Below are 21,649 nucleotides of genomic sequence, written 5' to 3'. Positions count from 1 at the left end.
GCATTCAACAGGTGCTCAGTAAAGATCACTGATTGGTTAACAATCCATGCATTCAATCGTGTTTATTGAGCGCTTACTGTGTGCAAAGCACTGTACTAAGCACAGTACAAGTCCATGGGAAGGGCTTGCTTTGGGTACATCTTCCGAGCTGGATCTAACCAAACGGATTTGTTGTCAGAGTTGGCAAGCACCCAGACTGTTTCCCCAAGGTTATGAATAAATCGATCAGTGGTATTTATTGAGCGGTCACTGTGTTTAGAGCACCTCACTAAGTGCAAGGAAAATACAACACACTAGAGTTCATTTTTATTTAATTTTTTAAAATTTCTGACCATCTGTCCACGCCTCGGTGTTCATAGCACAGATAGGTGGACACCAAGTATTGAATCCTCTACTGCTCAAAGGAACCCAGAGAACTGCATTTCGGGCAAAAGGTGGAATTTGGAGGTTATAATCTCTGCAATTGGAAGAATTTTCCATCCTGGGCAATGCTCCGCCGGTCGTGCAGTTTTATGCTGAACAGAAAACGCTTGAACACTGTGGCTCTTTCTAAGAAAAATTCAGGGTACATGACACTCTAAACTAAAGACAGCAGAACTCTCAGGAATTCAGCTGCTTTTGGAGATCACGCTCAATGGTTGGGGCCAAAGAGATCAACCCGTAGCCCCAGAAAGCTGGAAAAAACATTTGATTCCGTATATTTTTGATGGAGAGGAGGATTTTTAGTTTGGTTGTGTGTTTTTTTTTAAGAGATAATGAGAAAAGCTCGTGTGGGAACAAGCAGAAGGCGTTAGATCAGGAAGGAGCAGCTATGCTTCAGATCAAAGAGCCTTTGGGGTGTCATCGCTGTGAGTTGCCAAGGACTGAAAGCTGGAGGTGTTTTCTTCCAAGTGGGGCAAACTTCCTGCAGTGATAATAAATCTTGTAGGTTCGGAAGCAGCAGTGGCAAAAACCGTCATTAAAGCAGTAGTCCCCTCTGTGATGGGAAGACCAAGCTTTCAAGATTAGGACCTGCCGCTCTCACAGAACATCCTGAGGGATTTACTCCCCAAGCCGCCAGCTGAGCTAGCCCCACCCTCACCCTTAGCCCTTCTGTATTCTATCCCTAGCCTTGGCCCTCCTGTACATATGTGTATTTCTATTTATTTACCTGTTTTAGTTACATTACGATCTGCTCGTTTAGTTGATCGTTCAGCTGTTTCATCCCTGTGGGTTGGTATGACTTCCGGCTTCATCCCTGTTCTTTCTTCTGCCTTCGCTCTCTGGGAATCATTTTTTGTCAGCCTCTCGAGACCGGGGACCTGAGCTCAGTACAGTGCCGAGGACTCAGTAGGCGATCGATAAATACCCCTGACGGATTGTCTGAGAAGTGGCTTTTTCAGAAGTCTGAGAGACTCTTTTTTTCCCTCCTCTCTCATTAGAAAGAAGAGAAAATGAAAGAGTGTCTCCAATCCAGAGCAGCAGGGTGGCCTAAGGGTAAGAGCCTGGGCCTGGGAGTCCAGGGACCCGGGTTCTAAACCCCGCTCTGCCAGTGGCCTGCTGGGAGATCTCGGGCAAGATGCTTAACTTCTCGGGGACTCAGTTTCCTCATCTGTAAAATGGGGATTCAATACCCGTCCCTCCCTCCCACTTAGACTTGGGAGCTATGTTGGATAAGGACTGTGTCCACCCTGATTATCTCTTACCTACCCCAGTGCTTAATACAGTGTATAGCACAGAGCAAGCCCAAAACAAATAGGAAAATTATTCTTATTATTATCATTTACGCTTTCCAGAACAATGCAATCTCAAGCTGAGACTTCTGGCACATTTTTGCCTCTCCTGGGTGACAGGAGAGCCCAAGTCATTGACAAAGAGAAAGACTGAAAGCTGTTCATCCTCAAGGATTCCAATTCAGGATGGGTCCGAGACACAGAGGGAATGAAAGAAGAGACTCGATTTAATGGATTACTGACCATCTGGTAAGCTGCTTGCCCCCTCTCCTCCTCCCCCCAACTCCTTCCGCTTCCCCGCCCCCCCTTTCCCTAGCCAAACTGCTCTCTGGTGACTGAAACAAGAAAATGAGGTAAGAGACAAGAATCAGTGGAGCAGGAATCCTGATTCCCCCTCTGAAAATCCAGGCCAACCAATAAGCCTTCATATGTGAAAATGAACTTTTCTTGGCTTTATTCCACTCATTACTCCTGCCAGTTTTAAAATCTGGGAAGCAGGGGGAGGATCAGTTTAATATAATCCACATCCCTTATGGCTGATAGGCATTAGGTGACGTAATAATAATAATAGTGGTATTTGTTAAGCACTTGCTGTGTGCCCAGCACTGTTCTAAGCCCTGGGATAGACACAAGATAATCAGGTCAGACACAGTCCCTGTCCCTCTTGGAGCTCACAGTTCAAGTGGGTGGGAGAACAGGTATTGAATCCCTGTTATACAGATGAGGAAACCAAGGCACAGAAAAGTTAAATGTTTTGCCCAAGGTCACACAGCAGGCAAATGGGAGAGCAGGGATTAGAACCCAGGTCCTCTCACCTCCAGTCCTATATGCTTTCCACTGAGGTACCGTGCCCGGCACAAGATGAGAAAACCTGGCGATTTGACAACTGAGGCACACTTAAATCCTACTCCCTGACCTGCTGTTAACCAACGTTTTCTCTTTGGTTCTGAACAGCGTTCCCAGAACAGCATTTAAAAAGCACTACCTCATTCCGTCCTTTCTACACACCAAGCATTATTCCCCGAAGGATAGTCGGCCGCTGAAAATGAATTCTATAAAGATGTGTATTTCATTATAATTGGGACAATACTCTTAGACAAACTTCTATGCGCATTCAGTATTAGGAGACTTAAGCCTAATCCTGTTGAACTGGATTCTATTTCCTAGTTTCAATCTATCCACCCTCTCCCTCCCCTCGTCCTGCCACATTATCCATTCGGAAGAACTCGAGATGAGCAGCTGAAGGCAATTGTATGACTCTTCTTGCTAAGACTTACACTTATAGCATAAATTAGAGAATGCTGTGGGGAATGGTAATTAAGAACCAAACTTGATGTTGACAAACCAGCCGTTTTCAGAAGCCGAGCTTCTTAGGTATTCTCGAAACTTGTTCTTTGAGAAAGGTCAACTGGTCCTTAATAATTTCTGACGGATGATTTCTGACTCTTGCCCCACAGTGGTTGTTTCCACGGTCCACGAGGACTTTGACTTTGGAAAGAGCGAGGAAGAGGATGGACAGTCAAGCTAAATGAGTTTCCCATGACTCACAGCTGAATGTGGCTGTGTCACCGTGGCCCCCGATGAAAGTCAATCTGAGAAATCGTTCATCTCCACCCTCATTCGTTTCTAACTGATCAGGTGGAAATCCCTGAGGCCCAGAGGGACCCGGGCAAGGGAATGGGGATGATGTGATGCGAGACATCACTGCAAGTCCGGCTGACTGTTCGAAACCGGAGTCGGGGGCACCAGCAGCAAAGTGGCACCGCCCCAATCTCCACACCCAGATTCATTCAGACCCAACGGTGCCAGTTTCTCTAGGCCTTTCATTCACATGCACTGCAAGAATGTTGTCTTAGCAGCATTGTACATGTCTATCCTCCTGGCCGAAGGACAGCTCTTAACGTAAGAACTTTCAGATTCCCTGACTTCTCGTAGCTTAGACTCCCCCCGTGCCTTGCCTTACCGCCACTGTGTCGCACTCGGTGTAAAAATCCCATCGCAGTGTAATTAATCTTAGAGAGAAGTGCTTGCGTCTTTCCAGAATGAAAACGCACGGTATTTTAATGGGGAAGGAGGCCGCCAGATGGGTAATTTTGGGTTAATCAGTTGAGCGGCTCTTCATCTTAATAAGTAAATCTCGTCTGATATTGATGAGTGAACAGTTTCTGTCCTCACGGAGCCATTTTTAACCGGACGAAATTTCTTCATTTACATTTACGTCTTCAAGGGGGACGAAGCATTGGTTGGCACGGGTTTCTTTAAATCGGTCGCAAACGGTGGAGATCTGCACCCCTGCATCATTCATGACATGAGCAATGATGAATATGCATTTTGTTCACTGGGGTCTCTCGTACTCTGGTAGACGGGAAGAATCCAACTAGCCAGACTCAGCAGGATCTGGCCTGGAACTCCCTCCTACTTTGTAGCTGACAGGCCACCAATGACCCACTTGCAAAGCCTTCTTAAAATCACAACTCCTCCAAGAGGACTTCCCCCCCCGAACCCTCATTTCCCCTACTCCTTCTGCCTTCTGCTTCGCCCTTGTGCTTGGATTTCTATCTTTTATTCACCCGCCCCGCAGCCCCACTTGCTCCACTGTACGTATCTGTCACTTTTTATTAATGTCTGTCTCCCCTTCTGGACTGCAAGATCCTTGTGGGCAGGGACCGTGTCTACCAACTCTGTTATGGTGTAGTCTCTTGAGGGCTTAGTGAAGTGCTCTGCACACTGTAAGCGCTCAATAAATATGATTGATCGATTAGCTTCAGGAAACCCCAACGCACTCTCTGCAGACAAAATGGAGTTGATCGACAGTTAATCCAGAGACGGTAGAGGGTTTTGCCAATGAACCGCCAGATCTGTGGCAAAATCCCTGCATCCTAAGATTCTCAGCACCTGCTACAGTACTTTGGACCTAATAAGCACTCTATAACTTCCTGGAATGAATGACTGAACGGGAGAGTGTAGGGTTGCATCCTCATCTTTCAGATGAGGAAACCGAGGCCCAGAGAAGCTTAACATCCTGCCCTAGGTCACGCAGCTGGCAAGTGGCAGGACCAGGATTAGAACCCACCTCCTTTGATTCTCAGGCCCATGCTCTTTCTACTAGGTCACACTGCTCCCTGTTGGAGTAGAATACGGTAGAGGAAGCAGACATATTCCTTGCCCTCGAAGAATTTACAATCAAGCAGGGAGTTTACACTCTCACTGACATCATGTGATTCATTCATTCATTCAATCGTATCACCAGGCGCTTACTGTGTGCAAAGCACTGTAGTAAGTGGCAAAAACAGACACATTCCCTGCCCAAAACAAGCACTCAGCCTAGAAGGGAAGACAAACATCAATATACAAAAATAACATAACTCTTTAAATAATCTGGCCAGGCTCTTTCCATTAGGCCACATTGCTTCACTTCAGTTCTCTGTGCCTCTGTTTCCTCAACTGTCAAAGAGGGCTTCAATATGGCGCAGTGGCTAGAGCACAAGGCTGGGAGTCAGAATGTCTATGCTAGGGGAAGCTTAAGACTCTCGTGGTCCCTGGCTAACAGAAATTGCTCTTTCCACTCTCTTCAGGAAAGATCCAGGAAGCTGTGGCAGGATATCACACCGCCGACCAAGATTGAGGGGAAATCTTGGTCGGCTTTCTCCACCCAATATCGCCCATTCTCGGCAGACTGCCCTGGGGGCGGGTACAGAGATGCACAGTTCAAACCTGGATCTGTTTCGTCCCCTTACCGTCCAGCCCGGGAAGCACCGTCCTCCTCATGGCCAACACCAAGCCCAGGGGAGACCCGAACAGGAAGAAGTCTGACACCTCGAAGTCAAACCGCCCCAAGTTGACCTCCAAGATCTGGGCGTTGCCGGCTGGTGGAAAATCCCCATCTTCCTTCAGCACGCTCGAGTGGATACTGAGCAAGAAAAATGAGGCTCTTTAGTTATAATAATAATAAGAGAAATAACAATGGCATTTGTTAAGCGCTTACTACGCTAAGTGCTGGGTAGATATAGGATGATCAGGTCGCACGTGGGGCTCACAATCTAAGCAGGAGGGAGAATGGGTATGGAATTACCATTTTGCAGATGAGGGGACAGAGGGCCAGAGAAGGCAGAGCCAGGACAAGAACCCAGGTCTTCTGACATCCACGCCCGGGCTCTGTCCCCTAGGTCCCAGCTGCTTCTCCATGCAGAACCTCTAACCAGAGGTACAGAGGAAAAAAAACCACCTGCACCAAGCCAAGTCCAAAACGTACGGTGCCATTCAGGTTGGAAGGAAACTGCCTTCCTCTAGTTTTAGTTTACTGTCTCATTTTAATCTGAGTCTTTCTATTGCAGGATGTGAGGAGGAAGAAAATACTGAGCAGATTTCCATCTTCAGCGTTCTCCCCAGATCCCCATGTTAATTTCTCAGCCACCAGGAAACCGATTCTTTCAAAGACTCCACAGGACACTCGGGTAGGCTGATGAGCGGAAAGTGGACTGTTGTAATCTCAGAGGATTCAATCAACCTTCGGCTCACACAATACACTATTTCCTCCTCCGATTCTGGAAATCTGCTGTTGAGGGATCATCTCCGCCTGGCTGGTTTGAATAACAGTTTCTGAGAACAGAGCTTCCCTGTCTCATCGTCTCAATCGATCAGAGGTATATATTGAGCGCTGACTGTGTACAGAGCACTGGAATACGAGAAATAATTAGAGAATCCGGGTGGCTCAGGGGAAAGAGCACGGGCTTGGGAGTCAGAGGTCGTGGGTTCGAATCCCTGCCATTTGTCAGCTGTGTGACGGTGGGCAAGTCACGTAACTTCTCTGTGCCTCAGTTACCTACCTCATCTGTAAAATGGGGATTAAGACTGTGAGCCTCAGGTAGGACAACCTGATTACCCTGGATCTCCCCCAGCGCTTAGAAGAGTGCTCTGCACATAGTAAGTGCTTAACAAATACCAACATTATTAAATAAGCATTATTAAATAGACACATTCCCCGCCCACAAGGAGTTTACAAGTCTCAGTTCTAAAGTGGCTGAGGTCTCCACAGTCTTCTGGAGAAGGGTGGTTATTGAGGCTTGGGATGACAGGCTACCTGGACCCCCTTCTACCGTCCCACCACTCCCTAATAATAATGGTGGTATTTGTTGAGCGCTTACTATGTGCAGAGCACTGTTCTAAGCACTGGGATAGACACAGGGGAATCAGGTTGTCCCACGTGGGGCTCACAGTCTTAATCCCCCTTTTACAGATGGGGGAACTGAGGCACAGGGAAGTGAAGTGACTTGCCCACAGTCACTCAGCTGACAAGTGGCAGAGCTGGGATTCGAACTCATGAGCCCTGACTCCAAAGCCCGTGCTCTTTCCACTGCACCACGCTACTCCCTCCCTTGTACACACGAAGGAGTTACTACCCACCTTTAGGGCCTCTTCTGTAAAATGGGCATCATGCTTCCCTATCCCACTAAGCTGTTATGAAAACCATATCTACCCTCAGGCTAAAAAAAAAGCCATTGGATGTGTAATTTATAACCATTCTGTACTACTTTGAAAATGAGGGCTTTGTGGCTGGTTTCTGTAATGCTAATGTTCTCTCTCCTTGTAATTCATTTCTTTTTCAAAATCTGACTTTGCAGCAGGCACACTAACGAGCCAATAAAACAGTTCAATTGAGCCAGATTTACTTCTTCTAATTAAATCAGAGACCTGCTATTGCATTTTGGGATGGGGAGGAATTAAGGGCTGGAAAGACTGACTAAACATAAAGTGCCCCCTGATGCGCCAGGGGATTGGGTTTGGATGCAGAAAGCTACATTTTTCAAGGACGGAAGACAGAGCTCACTGCCCATGAGATGGCTTGGGAGTTTCTCTAAATCCTCATAAAGTGGTCAGATCCTGGAGCTGAAAATCAGGGTCGAGGACTGGCTTTGGAGCAGATGTGGTGGACACACGGGGGTGATTGAAGAGAAACCAGTGGCATAACAGATGGGCAAATCAAAAGGAACAAGCACAAGCCCCCCCCAAAACAAAGAATGTATTGACAGCAGCTGGAGAGAGATAGAGAGGGGAAGAGAAAGAGGAGAAGCAGCATGGCCTAGTGGATAAAGCATGGGCCTGGACGGCTAAAGAACCTGGGTTCTAATCCCTGCTCCACCGCTTGTCTGCTGTGTGACCTTGGGCAAGTCACTTGGCTTTCTCTGTACCTAAGTTACCTCAACCGTAAAATGGGGATTAAGACTGTTAGCACCATGTGGGACGAGGACTGTGTCCAACCTGCCTACCTTGAATCTCCTCGAGCACTTAGTACATGATAAGCGCTTAACAAGTACCATAGTAATGATCAAAAAAACGGGCAGGGGAAAGAGAGGGAATATATTTACCTTGAAATATACTAACAAAAAGGCCAGAAAGACATACATTAGATGCACAGAACCTGAGCTTTCACAGAACTGAAATTCAGGAGCAGAAAATGGGGCTCTGAGGCTCCATCAGCATCAAAAACAAGGGAAGAGCATGACAGATAAAGCCCAGATGAAACAGATACTTAAGCAGGCAGTCAAGTAGGTCAGTAGGACACAAGCAGACAGATAAGGGGATGAAGGAAACGAAGACCTTCCACCTTTAATCTTCTACAAACATCTCATATATAGGGCTCTTGACCAAATTGAAAAACTTCACTTTACCGTTAAGTAAACACCACTGGTACTAGAAATCTGTGTCTGCTTATTTGGGATGGCGGATGAGAGAAAATTTGATGACTCCCTCCAAATCTTCCAAGAAGTCCTATCTGTTAAATCGTCCCGGGGGAGTCCAAACTGACTCATCGCCTTCTTTCCCCGGCACCAAGTGACCTCTGGAAATACACCCTCTCCCCCACCTCCCAACCCAATACACGTCAGTCCGGCCGTAAGAGTCTTTCTTCCCCGGGTCTTTGCGGAATGTCCAGAAATAACAGCTCTGGGCAAGAAATGTGTTAAGAAACCTACAAACAGCCATTCCGGTGTCCCCGGTAATGAGCGTTTGCGATGGCCCAAGTCGCATTCCAATGCTGTGGGTTTAATTGAGTCTTCAAAAGTCAGGTTACCTAGACAAGAAGGCGTGATGCTGGGTTATGGTATCGCAGTCGTAGGTGGATGAGTCACTCTGTTTCCGAGGCAACGGTTTCCTTGGCTCCTCGTCCTCTGAGACTCCCGAGATGTCAATATTGCTTTTGCTTAGGCGTTTACTGCCACTGAGACCGCAATCTTCTTCCGATAAAACGGGGTTATCCTTTAATAATGAACAGAATATAGGGGAGGAGAGAAAAGCGACCCAGGTTTCCCCGGATTCATCAGATTTGGGGCTTCCGCGCCCAAGCTGTTACCTGCCGCCTGCAAAGGAAGAGCTCTAAGTACTGTCGTTCAGTTTGAGTTTCTCTAGGGGACGGGTCTGGCGTTGAAGCTTTGATCTTCTCCTCATTCCCCCTTCCCAGAGCTTGAGATACAGGGCAGCATCTTCCCTGCTGAGGATGGGTGAGTGGTTTTTTTTTGGAGGGGGGGATAATTTTTTTATAGCATTGGTTAAGAGCTTACTAGGTGCCAGCACTGTACTGAGAGCTTACTCTATGACAAACACCATTCTAAGCACTGGGGCAGATACAAGTTAATCAGGTTGGACACGGCCCGTCCCACATGGGACTCGCAGTCTAAGTGGGAGGGAGGACAGGTATCGAATCCCTATTTCACAGTTAAGGAAACTGAGGCACAGTGAAGTACCTTGCTCAAAGTCACACGGCTAGCAATCGGCAGAGCCGGAAGAGAGAAGCCAGGTTCTCTGACTTCCAGGCCTTAGCTCTTTCCACATGGCCACGCTTCTTCTCAAGTATCAACGGATAACATCTATATTTTCCTCTAAAAAATTATCCAGTCCGGGCCAGAGTGCAGCCCGACCCTGCTTCACACCTCATCAGCACTGCATAGTTGCTTTCTTGAGAGTTGGGAGGCCCCCCAGGAGTATCAGCTAATAATAATAATTGTGGTATTCATTACGCACTTACTATGTGCGGGGACCATAGTAAGCGCTGGGGTGGATACAAGTAAATCGGGTTGGACACGATCCCTGTCCCACGTGGGGCCCAGGGTCTCAATCCCCATTTTACAGAAGCGAAATTCCCAAGGTCACTCAGCAGACAAGTGCAGAGGCGGGATTCGAACCTATGACCTCTGGGCTCCCAGGCCCGGGCTCCGTCACCTATGCCAAGATTCGGCTGGCTTCTCTTACCTGTGTGCTGCTGGTGCTTCCTCTCCGACTGCTGTCCTGACTTTCCCCGGCAACAGTGGTACTGTAGCAGATGGCATCAAAGCCCAAAATACCTCCGACGCAGTCCCCGATCAGATACACCTAGGAAAACAACTGGGTTAGTGTGGGTCGGGCCCGTGTCCGCAGAATCAGGTTTAGGAGCGGCACCCGGGGGTGGATAGAGAAGCAGCGTGGCTCAGGGGAAAGAGCCCGGGCTTGGGAGTCAGAGGTCATGGGTTCGAATCCCGGCTCGGCCACTTGTCGGCTGACAGCGGGCAAGTCGCTTAACTTCTCTGGGCCTCAGTTACCTCATCTGTAAAATGGGGATTAAGACTGTGAGCCTCACGTAGGACAACCTGATCACCCTGTAGTTACCCCAGCGCTTAGAACAGTGCTCTGCATATAGTAAGCGCTTAACAAATACCAACATTATTATTATTATTAGTGGATAGAGCACAGGGCTGGGAGTCAGAAGATCCTGGCTTCTGATCCCACCTCTGCTACGTGTCTTCTGTGTGACCTTGGGTAAGTCACTTAACTTCTCTGGGCCTCAGTTACCTCATCCGTAAAATGGGGATAAAGAGTATGAGCCCCATGTGGGACAGGGACTGTGTCCAACCTGATTAACTTGTATCTACCCCAGCACTTAGAACAGTGCTTGGTCCATGGTAACCACTTAATAAGTACCATAACTATTATTATCCTCATCATTTCTCTCATCTAAGAAAGCCTTCATGTCACCAAGCAATTCCATTCATTCATTCAATAGTATTTATTGAGCGCTTACTATGTGCAGAGCACTGTACTAAGCGCTTGGGATGAACAAGTCGGCAACAGATAGAGACAGTCCCTGCCGTTTGACGGGCTTACAGTCTAATCGGGGGAGACGGACAGACAAGAACAATGGCACTAAACAGCGTCAAGGGGAAGAACATCTCGTAAAAACAATGGCAACTAAATAGAATCGAGGCGATGTACAATTCATTAACAAAATAAATAGGGTAACGAAAATATATACAGTTGAGCGGACGGGTACAGTGCTGTGGGGATGGGAAGGGAGAGGTGGAGGAGCAGAGGGAAAAGGGGAAAATGAGGCTTTAGCTGCGGAGAGGTAAAGGGGGGATGGCAGAGGGAGTAGAGGGGGAAGAGGAGCTCAGTCTGGGAAGGCCTCTTGGAGGAGGTGATTTTTAAGTAAGGTTTCGAAGAGGGAAAGAGAATCAGTTTGGCGGAGGCGAGGAGGGAGGGCGTTCCGGGACCGCGGGAGGACGTGACCCAGGGGTCGACGGCGGGATAGGCGAGACCGAGGGACGGCGAGGAGGTGGGCGGCATAGGAGCGGAGCGTGCGGGGTGGGCGGTAGAAAGAGAGAAGGGAGGAGAGGTAGGAAGGGGCAAGGTGATGGAGAGCCTCGAAGCCTAGAGTGAGGAGTTTTTGTTTGGAGCGGAGGTCGATAGGCAACCACTGGAGTTGTTTAAGAAGGGGAGTGACATGCCCAGATCGTTTCTGCAGGAAGATGAGCCGGGCAGCGGAGTGAAGAATAGACCGGAGCGGGGCGAGAGAGGAGGAAGGGAGGTCAGAGAGAAGGCTGACACGGTAGTCTAGCCGGGATATAACCAGAGCCCGTAGCGGTAAGGTAGCCGTCTGGGTGGAGAGGAAAGGGGGTAGGAGGAGTCATTATGGTATTTATTATCATAAGAGTGATGATAGTATTTTTTAAGTGCTTACTACATGTCTAGCACTGTTCTAAGCACTGAGGTAGATACAATCTAATCAGGCTGGACACAGTCCCTGTCCCACACGGACTCACAATGCATAGCTGTAATTTTATGTATTTGCGTTGATGTCTGTCTCCCCCCGCATCTAGCCTGTGAGCTCACTGTGGGCAGGGAATGTCACTGTTTCTTATTCTATTGTCTATTATACTTTCCCAAATGCTTAGTACAGTGCTCTGCGCACAGTATGCACTCAATAAATACGACTGAATGACTTCCCCAAGTGGTGTTCTGCACACAGTAAGTGCTCAATCAATGTGATTGAATGAATGAATCCCCATTTTACAGATGAGGTAACTAAGGCCTAGAGAAGTGATTTGCCCAAGGTCACACAGCAGGCAAAGCGTCTACTGCGTGCAGAGCACTGTGCTAAACACTTGAGAGTTTACTCTGTGCAGAGCACCATGCTAAGCACCAGGGAGAGTACAACGCAATCGAGTGGATAGACCCGATCCATGCCTTCAACGAGTTTACAGACCATTCATTCAAAAGTATTTATTGAGCCCTTACTATGTGCAGAGCACTGTACTAAGCGCTTGGGATGGACAAGTCGGCAACAGATAGAGACGGTCCCCGCCCTTTGACGGGCTCACGGTCTAATCGGGGGAGACGGGCGGACGAGAACGATGGCAATAAATAGAGTCAAGGGGAGGAACATCTCATAAAAACAATGGCAAATAAATAGAATCAGGGTGATGTACATCTCATTAAACAAAATAAACAAAATAAATAGGGTGATGAAGATATATACAGTCTAGAGGAGGAGTTCACATTTTAGCAAGGTCCCTGCTTCCAAAAAAATATTGTGGAGGGGCTACCTATCTCTCTTACTAAACTATCTCTGCAGAATGGCTTCAGGGGGGAATTTTTTTGTTTCTTTTTTAAACCCCTGGGGTGTCCATCCAAACACTGCTTTGGGATCATTGATTGGTATGTGTTGGCATCTGAACTTCATGCAGTCATATTTATTGAGCGTATACGGCGTACAGAGCACTCTACTAAGCACTGGGGAGAGCGCAACATAACAATAAACAGACACATTCCCTGCCCACAGTGAGCTTAAAGTCTAGAGATTCCAGCAGCCGAGAATCTAGCAACTGGAAAGTAAGACGGACAAGGAAGTACCCATCAGCTCCGGGTGAGCAACGCAATCTTCTGTGTAAATGAAATCCACACAACAGTCTTCTGAAGGTTGAAAACACCGTCACCCCAGGTCTTTCTCTCCCTCACTTAAGCCCAGCGTGGCCATTTGGCTGAATTGGTGGCTCAAAATGACGCCTTCTTTATCTTCTCCAACCACCCCATCTATCACTAGGGTGTCACCGGAAGCAGTGTGGCTTAGTGGAAAGAGCACAGGCTTGGGAAGTCAGAGGACGTGGGTTCCAATCCCTGCTCTGCCACCTGTCTGCCGTGTGACTTGGGGCAAGCCACTTCACTTCTCCGTGCCTCAGTCACCTCGTCGGTAAAATGGAGATTAAGACTGTGAGCCCCTCGTGGAACAACCTGATTGCCTCGTATTTATCCCCGCACTTAGAACAGTGGTTGGCACATAGTAAGCACTTAACAAATACCGTAATTATGATTATTAGGGTGTCCGTCCATTCACGTCTAACCCTACCCCGCTTCATATGGCACCCCGTTCCCATCTTCCTCTCTGATTTTCTCTCCTCCACCCTGCTCCCCTCTTCTCTTTATCTTGGATCCAGAAAGGTTTCCAGGAGGACTTGGCTCGCTAATTCTAGGGTGATCACACCTGAACTCTGGAAAAATCTAGGTAATGCTTGGATTGTAAGCTACTCAATGGCAGAAAGTACTTGTATGTTGCCAAGCAATTAGTGCGGCAATCAGTAGTAATCCCGGCTCGGCCACTTGTCAGCTGTGTGACTTCGGGCAAGTCACTTCACTTCTCTGTGCCTCAGTCACTTCATCTGTAAAAAGGAGATTAAGACTTTGAGCCCTATATGGGACAACCTGATAACCTTGTGTCTACCCCAGGGCTTAGAACAGTGCTTGGCACATAGCGCTTAACAAACCCAATCATCGTTATTATTATTACACCCATGGTAGGGAAGGTCGCCCATATCTCTCCACTCACTTCTCCCTGTTACATGATCAAGGCTAATCTCGCCCTTTTGAGCTTTTTCCCTCATGATTCTTTCTAGGGAGGAAACCTTTATCACGGGGCCCACCCCCTGCATTCATCTTTCCAGCCCTGGCAGATGAGAGGTTAGAGCAGGGGGCTTTGGAAACAGAGCTCTCATTTTGACCCCTTATGTATCCCCCACTTTCTCCCAATTACTGCTCCTTCAACCAGCCCACCTAAATGCCTTTACAACGGAAGTTCATAAGACAAATGTGGGTCATTTTACACTCATTTGCCAAAAAGATAGATACTCATGTCAGCCAACAACAGACCTGCCCCCCCCCCCAGAATTAAAAACCCCCAATCTTTCAAGGGGTCTTGACATCAAGAAAAACAAACCTCAGTAAATTCCAGCTCTTTGGGAAGATTTGCCTATTACTGTAATTACTTCTGTAATTGGTATCATTTTTCTTACCATCAATCTCACCTACCATAATTGTTCCAACCAGGGTAATTTTTAAAATTTTTTTGTGCTCCAGGCCACAGTAATTCACTGTGGATATTCAACTGGCTTCCAACCAAATGTAGTTTTAAGCTTCTGATGGGCTGTAGCATAACCCTATTATTGATATTACACTAACAAATTATTCGCCTCAACAATTCATTCGGTGCTATTTTCAGAAACTCCGGGGGCTGCCTCGTGCCGTTCTTTGTTTTTCCCCAGACTTCGTATTTTGGAGCCCCTAGTACTTTGGCAACAAGCCTGAAGGGACAACTGATGTGCTCATTCCGTGTCTGAAACTGTCACTGGTATCAGTGAGAGCCTTAGCCAAGATAGAAACCCTAATCCCAGCCCTAGAAGCACGATTCCACAGTTAAGACCCAGTGGACTGGTCACATATGTCCACGCCGCTGGCCTCGGGAGACGGTGAACCCAGAGGCCCAGCACAGATCAATCAATCGATTAATGGCATTTATTGAGCGCTTACTATATGAAGAGCACTGGGCTAAGCACTTGGGACACAGTTTAAAAAAAAAATGGTATTTGTACTATACTAAGTTCTGGGGAAGATTCAACCTGATTGGACCCAGTCCACACGGGGCTCATATCTTCAACCCCATTTTACAGATGAGAAAAGTGCAGCCCAGAGAAGTGAAGCGTCTTGCCCGAGGTCTCACAGCGCACAGGTGGCGGAGCCGGGATTAGAACCCAGGTCCTTCTGACTCAAAGACCCAGGGTCTGTACAATAGGCCACGTTGCTTCTTGACAACGGAGCAGCTTCTGCTTCTCTACAGTAGAGTTAGTCGGCATGATTCTTGTTCAAAAGTTGCTTATCACCAAGCAAAGAGCTCCCAGTTGTCTCCTCCTGGACTTTCATTCCTACACCCAGCAACTAACATCGTCCAACATTCTTCAGTCTGAAGGTGGCTTTCTGTCTAGAGATTGTCCGCTCCTCCACTAGACTGTATGCTTCTTGCGGCCAGGGATTGTGACAACCACCTCTACTGTAGAGAAGCAGCATGGCTCAACTGTATATATTTTCATTACCCTATTTATTTTGTTAATGAAATGTACCTCGCCTTGATTCTATTTAGTCGCCATTGTTTTTACGAGATGTTCTTCCCCTCGACTCTATTTATTGCCATTGTTCTCGTCTGCCCGTCTCCCCCCACTAGACCGTAAGCCCGTCAAACGGCAGAGACTGTATCTGTTGCCGACTTGTTCATTCCAAGCGCTTAGTACAGTGCTCTGCACATAGTAAGCGCTCAATAAATACTATTGAATGAATGAATGAATAGTGGAAAGAGCACAGGCTTGGAAGTCAGAAGGACCTGGGTTCTAATCCCAACTCTTCCACCCTCTGCTGTGTGACCTTGGGAAAGTCCCATCACTTCTCTGTGCCTCATCTGCAAAATGGGACTGTGAGCCCCACACGGGGCAGGGACTGCGTCCACCCCAGCGCACAGTACAGGACACGGTAAGCGCTTAACACACACCATCGTCATCGTCAATCCTTTAACCGGCCCTGGGTGAAAGAGAGGGATTGGCATTACCTGTCCGTTGAAGCCAATCCCATCTGGAGATTTGAGGAATTCGCTGTAAACGTGGTTGGCTCGGCTGATCACCATGGCAACCGCATCCTGGTACTGTGGGGAGGAGATGGCCAGCAGAGGCAAGGCTGCCAGGGGAACGTGGTCTTCGCTGCTGCTGAGGCAATTTTCGTCGTAGCTGTACGGATTCAGGCTGAAGGAGGAAGGACGGGGAGGAAAAACAGCCAAGGAAAGGGAGTGAGTGGCAGCGGCCTCTGCAGGGGAATGGGAATAGAAGGGAGTGGGAGATGAGGAAAAGTGGGGCTTAATCTGGGAAGGCCTCTGGGAGGAGACGTGCCTTCAGGAGGGCTTGGAAGTGGAGAAGAGTAACCGTCCGTCAGATCCCGGAGGGCGTTCCGGGATGGAGGCAACACGTGGGCTAGGGGTTGGCGGAGAGACACGCGCGATCGAGGCACAGCGAGAGCACTGTGCGAGCACGAGAAGAGCGAAGCGTGCGGGTTGGGTTGTAGAAGGACAGAAGCTGACTGGCTCCCTTTGCACGTCCCCCCTCCCAGCCTCACGGCACTTACGTACGTAGCTGTAATTTTATTGATCTGTATTGCTATCTGCACCTCCCATTCAGACTGCAAGCTCACTGTGGGCAGGGAACGTCACCGTTTATTGTTGTGTTGTAGTTTCCCAAGTGCTTAGTAGAGTGCTCTGCACACAGTAAACACTTAATATATACGATCGAATGAATGAATGAATGAGAATAATCATCACAATAATGGTGGTGGCAGTTGTTAAGCACCTACTATGTGCTAAGCCCTGTGCAAAGCTCTGGGGTAGACACAATATCGTGGGATCGCACCCACTCTTTTTCTCCCCTGGGGTTCACTGTCTAAGGGAGGGAGAACTGGTCTTTAATCCCCATTTTACAAATGAGGAAACTGGGGCCCAAAGAAGTTAAGCGACTTGTCCAAGGTCACACAGCAGGCGAGTGGCAGAGCCAGGATTAGAATCCAGGTCCCCCGCTTACCGGTCCCGTGCAATATCAGCTAGGCCATGCTGTTTCTCGTGATTTCTCAACTCCCGGCTTGAGTACATTAATTAGAAATAAAATAAATAAATGGTGGTATTTGTTAAGCGCTTACTAGGTGCAAAGCACTGTTCTAAGCGCTGGGGGATACAAGGTAATCAGGTTGTCCCACGTGGGGCTCACAGTTTTAATCCCCATTTTACAGATGAGGTAACTGAGGCACAGAGAAGTTAAGTGACTTGCCCAAAGTCACACAGCCGGCAAGTGGCGGAGCCGGGATTCGAACCCATGAACTCTGACTCCCAAGCCCGCGCTCTTTCCACTGTACCACGCTGCTTCTCTATGATCCAGGCAATTCAAGGTCCCCTTCTTAACACTCTGGTGCAAATGGATGTGTGTGTGCAAAAATATATATAATTTGAGCCCATATACATTATATATGCTTAAATTAATGTACTTTGACAATACGGTATATATTTTCCTACTCCTTTTGAGAAGCAGCATGATTCAGTGGAAAGAGCACGGGCTTTGGAGTCAGAGGTCATGAGTTCGAATCCCGGCTCCGCCACGTCAGCTGTGTGTCTGTGGGCGAGTCACTTAACTTCTCTGTGCCTCAGTTAATCTGTAAAATGGGGATTAAGACTGTGAGCCCCACGTAGGACAACCTGATTCCCTGGTGTCTACCCCAGCGCTTAGAACAGTGCTCGGCACATAGTAAGCGCTTAATAAAATACCAACATTAAAATACCAACGATAGGGTATAAGCACTTTGTAGGAAGGAAATGTGTCACTTTTATTCTGCTATTCTGTATTCTCTGTTATTCTGTACTTCCTTAGTGCCTAATCCAATCAGTCATATCTATTGAGCATTTACCGTGTGCAGAGCACTGTACTAAGCACTAACCAGTGCAAGAGAGCACTCAGTAAATGTTGCTACTGCTCCTATTACTACATGGAAAAGAGGCTGAATTATCACCAAGAATTTGATGAAAGCAAGGGAAAGAAACAACAGAACTCAGAAGATGTTTCCACCTGAAAAATACTCTAGGATAGAGGAAGGGTAACAGAACCTGCAACGAAAAACCAACCCAGGGATTTGGTGAATGGATAATGCGTTTACGGGGGCCCTTTATTGATTGGTTGGGTACTCCAGCTAGGCTTTGTTAAATCAAATCAATCAATGGTTCTCACCGAGCTCTTACTGAGTTTGATCTGTGTTATCTGATTTCAGCCTCACTCTGCACTTCTTATGAAACCAAGACCGTTCCAGTAAGCCCAACTCAAACCAAGAGGCAAGATGCAAGTGGTGATTTTTGCTCCGTTACGGAAGCCACTGACAGCATACCTCAGGCAAGAAAGAATTTCCCTATTTACCGCAACCTCTTTTGCAAGACAACGTCGGCTTTAAACGGACTCAATAGCAGCTTCATGACTAAATATATCCATTTTCTAAGGAGTGAACTCTGCTTCAGTAGGATAGGGCCCATTTGTTGGGTTTAGATGACAATAACTAGAATATACGGTCCTCAGGGGCAAAGGATTGGGTCTGCTAACTCTCTTGGACCCTCCCAAGCAATTACTATAGCACTCTCCATACATTAGGCACTCAATTAATATTACTAATTGATTGGTTAGAGGATCACATCTCTTCCAACTTGAGCTTACACGGAACAAGTTTTCCTCTCCCATCTTCACTTCTCACGCTCCTATTTAGCTACACGGGCTCTGTTGATCAAACAAGCACAGATACATTTTTTTCTGGGTACAGTCGGGGGTGGTGGGCGGGCGAGCACAATCTCCAGAAGGATTTATGAAGGCACTGACCTCCAAAGACGATAAGTATTCCTCCTTAACGGCCAGCCTTAAGTATCTACCACGATCTGAATCCTTTACCCTAGGATTCGGCTGGGGAGGAGTTGAGCCTGGGGTGCTTGAATCTGCCAAGCTAGGATACGAAATTTAATCTACAAGATATTACTCTCGTCACAGAGCGGTAAGGTTTAGCAGTGAGTCTTAACTGCCTCGGTGCAGGGTAAAGGCGTAATTGAGCCGCGGAATTTTATGATGATATATTATCCCATGTACCGTGTCCTACTCTTCAATAACTAAAAGGTCTAGCTGCTGCCAGATTAATCTTGTGGCAAACTCTCCACCTGATCCCTCCATATTTACATTGAATTATAGCCCAATATATCTGCGTTCAACTGAAAATAAAATCAAAACATTTTCGGTTCCAGAGAACCTGGCAGCAAATTCCTAGATTAAAAATGAGGTAACCTTTGAAGTCCCATCAGATAACATGGACCGTTTCAGTGCCTTTGTGTCTAGAGCGGCAATAACGTAAGTAAGGACATGAGAGGTGCCCCAAAATAAAACAGTCCCGCCATTAGAAACGGCAGTGCCATTCTGCTCTCCGTGACTGTGCACATTCTCACCCTTTGTCTGGGCTAAAGTTCTCGAGTGATGGACGTTGTGTGACCTAAGAAAACACGGCAGATTTCTGTTCAGGGACTAAACTGCCTTTCTAGACAGAAATTTGTCAATTAACAATGCTTCCCACTGGAAACACCCCACTGTGTGGTTTGGGAAAGGAATCAAGAATCGGGTGGTTGGGGAAGGGAATCGGGGATCGGATGGTCTGGAAAAGGAGCTAGGGATTGGGTGGCTGGGAAAGGAGTCTGGAATTGGGTGATTGGTGAACAATAATAATGGTGATAATAATAACTGTGGTGCTTATTAAGCACTTACTATGCTCCAAGCACTGTACTAAGCACTGGGGTAGGATAGTCAGGACAGACACCACCCCTGTCACATATGGGGCTCCCAGACTAAAAGGAAGAGAGAAAGGGTATTTTATCCCCATTTTACAAATGACGAACCTGAGGCCCAGGAGAATGAGGTGACGACCAAGGTCACACAACAGGCAGGAGGAAGAGCTGGGATTAGAACCCAGGTCCTCTGACTCCCAGGCCCATGCTCTTTCTGGTGGATCATGATGCTACTCTGCTGAGTGACGACGAAAGAGGCTAGAGGCCTTCCAAGCATCCATATGTCAAAGTGCGCCTTTCCCGGAGACTGGATAGGACAGTGGGGAAGTCTCAGCAAGGCCAGAAGTCCCAAATTCCAGAAAATACAGCTCTCCTGGTTCCCTTCACTGTTTCTGCCATTCAACCAGAAGTTTCCACCTGGAGGTCGACTGAACTGTGCCTCTCATCACAGACTATGAAGAATGTAAACTCGTTGTGGGCAGGGAATATGTCTGTTTATTGTATCCTACTCTCCGGAGCACTTAGTAAGTGCTCTCCACCCAATAAGCGCTCAATAAATATGACTGACTGACTGAATGAATGAATCAAATGGCTCCTTCAGTGCTTAGCACCGTGCTCGGTTCCAGATTAAGATGTTAATAAACACCATTACTAACGTGTTTTCTGAGGGGAGGACGGGAGAAGAACAGGGAGGGGTTATATTAGAAGATGCTTGATATTGTTTTTGGAATAGCAATATTCTGGCATTGGCCAAGTTTCCATTAAGTGAGGTATCGGGTCTAGGTCTTTGGTTAAGGGCAAGAAGAAGCAGTGTGGCCTAATGGATAGAGAAAGGTCCCCCGAGTCAGAAAGATCTGGGTTCTAACCCTGACTCCGTCACTTGTCTGCTGTGTGACCTTGGGCAAGTCATCTAACTTCTCTGCCCCTCAGTTACCTCATCTGTAAAATGAGGATAAAAACTTGGGAGCTCCATGTGGGACATGGACTGTAACCTACCTGATTTGCTTGTGTCCAACCCAGCACTTAGTACAGTGCCTGGCACATCGTAAGCGCTTAACAAATACCATAAGGAAAAACAAAAAGAGAAACCAAGACAGTCGCAAGCCTGTGACCAACTGATTCATAGGAGATAATAATAACAATAACGATGGCATTTGTTAAGCGCTTACTATGTGCCACGCACTGTTCTAAGCGCTGGGGTTAGATACAAGATGAACAGGTTGTCCCACGTGGGGCTCACAGTCTTAATCTCCATTTTACAGATGAGGTAACTGAAGCACAGAGAAGTTAAGTGACTTGACCAAAGTCGCTGAAAAGTGGTGGAGCAGGGATTAGAACCCATGACCTCTTACTCCCAAGCCCGGGCTCTTTCCACTAAGCCACTCTGGTTCTGGAGAAGGCTCCATAGGGCAACTTCATTGCAGAAGGAGAAGAGAAGCTGTCAACCTGTTAGCTTACCACCTTGGCAAAGGTGAAAAAGGGAAATTTTTGACCGGGAGCAATTTTACATTGAGTTTGGGAGAGAAGCCCTGAATACCTTTTGTCATCTCTCATCATCCAAACAAAGGGGAAGGTGACAGAATGAATCCCAAATACAGTGGAAATGAAATTCATTACTATCCCAATGAGAGAAACATTTCCCCACTCTTTCATCCTGTCAGATGTTGTCAAGAATGACCCCCATCCCATTACCTCAGTGTCATTTCACTAAGTGTCATATTCTAGTTTTACCCTTTCATCTCCATCCTCTCCCCCGGATTCCAGGTCTGTTTTACAAAGGTTAATTTGGACAGCACATGCTATATTGCAGCCGTAATTTCCATCAGAAAACCTCAGAAGCCGTTCAAGCTTGTGAGGCATTATATTTTAATGGACCACTTCACTTCTGAACAAGCTGGGAACTTAAAAATCAATACTGGGTCAAGTCACTAGATAACAGAAATCAGAAAGGTGGGAGTCGGGGGGTTGGGGGAAAGTACAGTTC

At 47.3% G+C, this 21,649-nt stretch overlaps 1 protein-coding gene across 1 annotated transcript in view; it reads right to left on the bottom strand.

Annotated features, from left to right (window-relative positions):
• PITPNM3 (PITPNM family member 3) overlaps nucleotides 1-21,649 on the bottom strand; it is a 207,156-nt gene that overhangs the window by 46,924 nt on the left and 138,583 nt on the right. Inside the window, 4 exon segments of the mRNA XM_039914417.1 lie at nucleotides 5,450-5,622; nucleotides 8,782-8,966; nucleotides 9,957-10,076; nucleotides 15,883-16,072. Of these exon segments, the coding sequence (XP_039770351.1) occupies nucleotides 5,450-5,622; nucleotides 8,782-8,966; nucleotides 9,957-10,076; nucleotides 15,883-16,072 (668 nt within the window).

Source organism: Ornithorhynchus anatinus, chromosome 17 (genome assembly GCF_004115215.2).
Source record: "Ornithorhynchus anatinus isolate Pmale09 chromosome 17, mOrnAna1.pri.v4, whole genome shotgun sequence".
In the NCBI taxonomy this organism is placed as follows: Eukaryota; Metazoa; Chordata; class Mammalia; order Monotremata; family Ornithorhynchidae; genus Ornithorhynchus; species Ornithorhynchus anatinus.
Note: the sequence above shows the minus strand (reverse complement) of the source record. Positions and strands in the feature narration are given on the sequence as shown.